Source organism: Capsicum annuum, unplaced genomic scaffold, assembly GCF_002878395.1.
Source record: "Capsicum annuum cultivar UCD-10X-F1 unplaced genomic scaffold, UCD10Xv1.1 ctg1935, whole genome shotgun sequence".
NCBI lineage: Eukaryota > Viridiplantae > Streptophyta > Magnoliopsida > Solanales > Solanaceae > Capsicum > Capsicum annuum.
The window spans coordinates 415,103-419,764 of record NW_025825190.1 but is presented as its reverse complement, the minus strand read 5'-3'; the positions used below and the strand labels follow the sequence as shown (position 1 = coordinate 419,764).

The 4,662-nt window shown below is 36.5% G+C and overlaps 1 protein-coding gene across 1 annotated transcript; it reads right to left on the bottom strand.

Annotated features, from left to right (window-relative positions):
- Positions 1-581: 581 nt before the first annotated feature.
- On the bottom strand, positions 582-2,698 carry LOC124890516. The gene is made up of 4 exons (XM_047402342.1): positions 2,584-2,698; positions 2,016-2,203; positions 753-830; positions 582-686 (listed from the first exon to the last, which is right to left on the bottom strand). Exons 1-4 carry the CDS (start codon positions 2,696-2,698, stop codon positions 582-584), a joined length of 486 nt encoding a protein of 161 aa, XP_047258298.1.
- Positions 2,699-4,662: the final 1,964 nt, after the last annotated feature.

Here is a 4,662-nt window from a genome sequence, read left to right as displayed (position 1 = left end):
CAGGAAAAACTAAGTCCACTCTTCATGGATTAGGTAATAACTTGTGAGGTCTGACCATGAGTCGTTACTTGGACTTATTACCTGGGGATCAAAATCTTGGCCCTCCACTATTCAGACTATGATTCTCACCTAGCGACTCATTGTCTGACGTCACAACTCGTGACATTGACTTATGATCAAACCAAGAAACATGGGCAACCTCACTGTTAAAAATGCAGTGAGTCCTGCCTAACGACTCATTATGACTCATATTGAGTCATACTGTACCCCTTTTTCTATAACCAAAACCTAAACCACCTTTATTGTTATCCTCATAAGTCATTATCACAACTTATTATGTCACGTAACGAGTCGTGATCAGTATCATGACTAATGAAAGTTATGATATCATTTCAAAATATTGGATAATCAATTTCTAAACTCTTGGAGGGTCTAAAGCTTAAGAACTTGGGGTGTCACATCACCTCCCAGTATCATTCATCCCTGAATGAGAAGGTAGGGCACCCTTGGCATGATAAAAGAAAGAATACAAACAGAACTAAATGACAAATTCAAAATGCCAAGAGGGAGAATGAAATACCTCAAGCATTTTCATCCAACGCGGGGAATAAGAACGGGTACCTGATCTTCATATCCTCTTCAACTTCCCATATAACTTCTTCCACCTTTTGATTCCTCCAAAGCACCTTTACCGAAGCAATATCCTTAGTCCTCAATCAATGAACCTGTCTATTTAATATCTAAATCGGCACTTTCTTATAAGACAAAGAATCTGTCACACCAACATCCTCAACAGGAACTATCAATGAAGAATCATCCACACACTTTTTCTGCATAAACACATGGAAAAATTAATGAATAGAGCTCAAAGACGTAGGAAAATCCAAATCATAAGGAACATTCCTAATCTTTCTTACAACTTGATATGGGCCAATGAACAGGGACTGAGCTTTCCCCTTTTTTGCAAATCTCATAACTCCTTTCATAGGAGAAACTTTTAAGAACACCAATCACCTACTATAAATTTCAACTCCCTCTGCCTCACATCCGTATAAGATTTTTGGTGACTCTGAGAAGACTTAAGTATTTCTCTAATCACCTTCACATTCTCCATGGCTTGGTGAACCAAGTCAGGACCAAACAACCTAGTCTCACCCTCCTCAAATCAATCAATAAGAGACCTATACCTCCTACCATAGAGATCCTCAAAAGGAGTCATCCTAATACTAGAGTGGTAACTATTATTTTAAGCAAACTCAATGAGGGGTGAATGATCAACCTAACTACCTAGGAATCAATCACACATACCCTTAATATATATCTTGAAAGTCTAAATAATTCTCTTCACTTGTCCATCCATTTGAGGGTGAAAAATGGTGTTAAGGTTCACTTGGGTACCCAAACCTTTGTTAAGATAAACACTAGAAATAAGAAGAAAACTATATACCTAGGTCTAAAATGATGGACACCAGCGCTCCATGCAACTTAACAATCTTCTAAATGATTAACTTAGCGTAATTATCTATTGAGTAGTTAGTCCTCACAGGTAAGAAGTGAGCAGACTTAGTTATTCTATCCATAATAACCCAAATGGAATCATATTGAATGCAAAACCGTGGAATACCCGTAATGAAATCCATATTAATCATCTCCTATTTCTACATACGCAATTTTATCTATTGAAACATGCTACCAAGCCTCAGGTGTTCTAGCTTGACTTGTTGACATACCATATACTTGGTAACAAAATTTTCTGCATCCTTCTTCAAGTTATTCCACTAATAGATTTCCTTCAGGTCATGATACATCTTTTTCAAACCTAGATGAATTGTATATTGAGTCTCATGAGCCTTAGTCAAAATCCTTTTGCGCAACCTATCTACATTAGGAACACATAATCTTCCTTGATATCTCAAGATGTCATCTCCCCCAATATCGAAAGTCATAACCTTTTGCTGACCCATATCATCTTTAATCTGTATAAGTATAGGATCTATAAACTATTTCTCCTTTACCTGAACACCAATTGATGATTTAACCACCTCATAAATAATTACTCCTCCATCCTCAAAGTCTACGATACAGACTCCCAAGGTAGACAACCTATAAATATCCTTCACCAAACCTCTCTTCCCCTTATCCACATAGGATAAGCTCCCCATGGACAACCTGCTAAGAGCATCAGCAACGACATTAGATTTACCTAGCTAGTAGTGCAAACTCATGTCATAATATTTAAGTAATTCAAGCCACTGCCTCTACCTAAGGTTTAATTCTTTCTGAGTAAACACATACTGGAAGTTCTGATGATCTGAATAGATTTCCACATACACCCTATATAGATAACGACACCAGGTTTTCAAAGAAAATACCGAAATTGCAAACTCTACATCATGAGTTGAGTAATCCTCTCATGAACCTTAAGTTACCTAGAAGCATAGGCCATAACATTACCATGCTATATTAGAGCACAACCTATTCCCACAGGAGATGTATCATAATACACAAAAAACTAATTAGTACTCTCGAGCAATGTCATAAGTGGCGCAGAAGTCAACTTATCCTTCAGCTTCTTTAAATTACCTGGACAAGCATTGGACCATAAGAACTTAACCTTTTTCTGAGTTAGCTTTGTCAATGGAGTAGCAATAGACGAGAAACTCTCCACAAACCTCCTATAATACCCCACCAAACCCATGAAGCTCCTAATGTTGGTTGGATTTGTAGGTCTAGGACACTTTTTAACTACCTCAACTTTCTATGGATCCACCTTGATCCCCTCATTAGAAACCATATGCTCGAGAAAGGTCACAATATTAAGCCAGAATTCACATATAGATAATTTTACATACAACTTCTGATCCTTAAGATTCCGCAATGCAATTTGAAGGTGATTAGTATGATGCCATGACCTGAAGCAGGGCCTAGCCATGATGGGTATCTCAAATCCACTGTGGACAAGAAACCACCCTTCATATCTAACTAAATCACCATACATTGCCCAACAATGACTGAATTTTGAACATATAACAAGATAGCATAAGATAATCTCAAAGGAATTTAAGATATGTCTATAACTGATAATCGGTAATCTACCAAACAAAACCAAGAAACATCACCATCCAAGTCCACAGTAATCCAACAAAGCCTCTATCTAAAAAGAATCAAAAATTAGTCTTGGTCGGGAACATGTCCCCGACTCTGACAATGACAATGACAGTGACAATGATAATGTTTATAATAATGTAAACTCTCAACTCTAGCCTATGAAAAGAACTTATGAAATGTCTAAGTCTTTTGGAGAATGAAAGGTCACTACTTCACCACAACAAATTGATGAATCGAGCTAATCCACCTAAGTCTGCATCAAAAAAGCAGAAGTATCTCTGGTACCTGCATTATGTGGGGATAAAATGTCCAGAGATGGTTAGTAGGGTGAACATAAGCATGGGGAAAAAATAATGTCAAGTATAGCCATTTTAAATACCATACGAACCACATTATCTTACATATATAAATAATATGCCGGGATAGGGAATAAGTCTAAGCATGCACTTTAAGACTTTAGCCTAGATTGTGTAGCTCAATCATCATAATATAAGAAGGCACCCACGGGCTATATGGTCCCAGCTCTTCCTCAGTTGGAAGGGCACTAGTGCATGTAGTTGCACATACTAGAAGATGTAAGTATGCATCCATGGGGGACTAAAACCTCCCAGCATACTAAGAAAACTCAAGTACCCAATCATGTAATAAAATATAGAGGACTCAAACCTCCCAATCATGTGATAATAATATGGGGGACTCGGACCACCTGGTTATATAGACCCTTGCGTCGGCATTTGTGGTTTTCAATATTGGTTCCTTGGGACCTCCATTTGAATGAATCAGCTACAAAACCCTCATTGAAGCCCAATTAGAATATTTAACACATATTTCTATTCATTGAGCAATGATACACATTTAAGTATACATTGTTGGTATCTTCATACCGAATACACTTGCAAGATAACATCAACATGCCAAAATAATTATCATCACTTGGGGAAATTCACAACCTTCTTGCTTCAATTATACATTAGCATTGGTTATTACATAACCCCATAAGGTTTAATTCAAAATCAGCTTCAATTATACATTAGCATTGGTTATTACATAACCCCATAAGGTTTAATTCAAAATCATCATACTTCATTAAGTTTTCACATTATGCAATAGTTCAAGAGTAGTTCAATATGCATACTTTTTACATTCAAAAAAAATTTCACAATAGGGGGTTGAGGTCATTGCCACTTCAATTGTCAATATTCACAAATTAGGAAAAATCACAATAAACTAGTTTCTTCACCATAACCATGTACCCCACGAGTTCAAAACCATAAATAAAGCATGAACAATCATATCTAAATAATGAGAAACATTGTTCAAAAACAAAATTCAAAACCCTTAACCCACATTTAAAAACTAACATCAAACCCACATGAATAACTATTTAAAATACATGCTTTTACAAAATAACAATTGGGGAAGAGTAACATGCCTGAAATACCTAATATTATGGAGGGAATTCAACCCTTCAAGCTTTACTTGACCCTCTTCTTAGAAACCTTAAGTATGGATGTTTGAGAGACTTGAAAGAGAAGAAAGAATGTATGGAGTGTG

Coding starts and splice junctions, on each gene's coding strand:
- LOC124890516 (XM_047402342.1), bottom strand. CDS start 2,698: ATGGGTTTGGTGGGGTATTATAGGAGGTTTGTGGAGAGTTTCTCGTCT. Junction 2,204..2,583: donor ATGGTCCAATGCTTGTCCAG/GTAATTTAAAGA, acceptor ACTACTAGCTAG/GTAAATCTAATGTCGTTGCT. Junction 687..752: donor ATTCTTTGTCTTATAAGAAA/GTGCCGATTTAG, acceptor GCTTCGGTAAAG/GTGCTTTGGAGGAATCAAAA.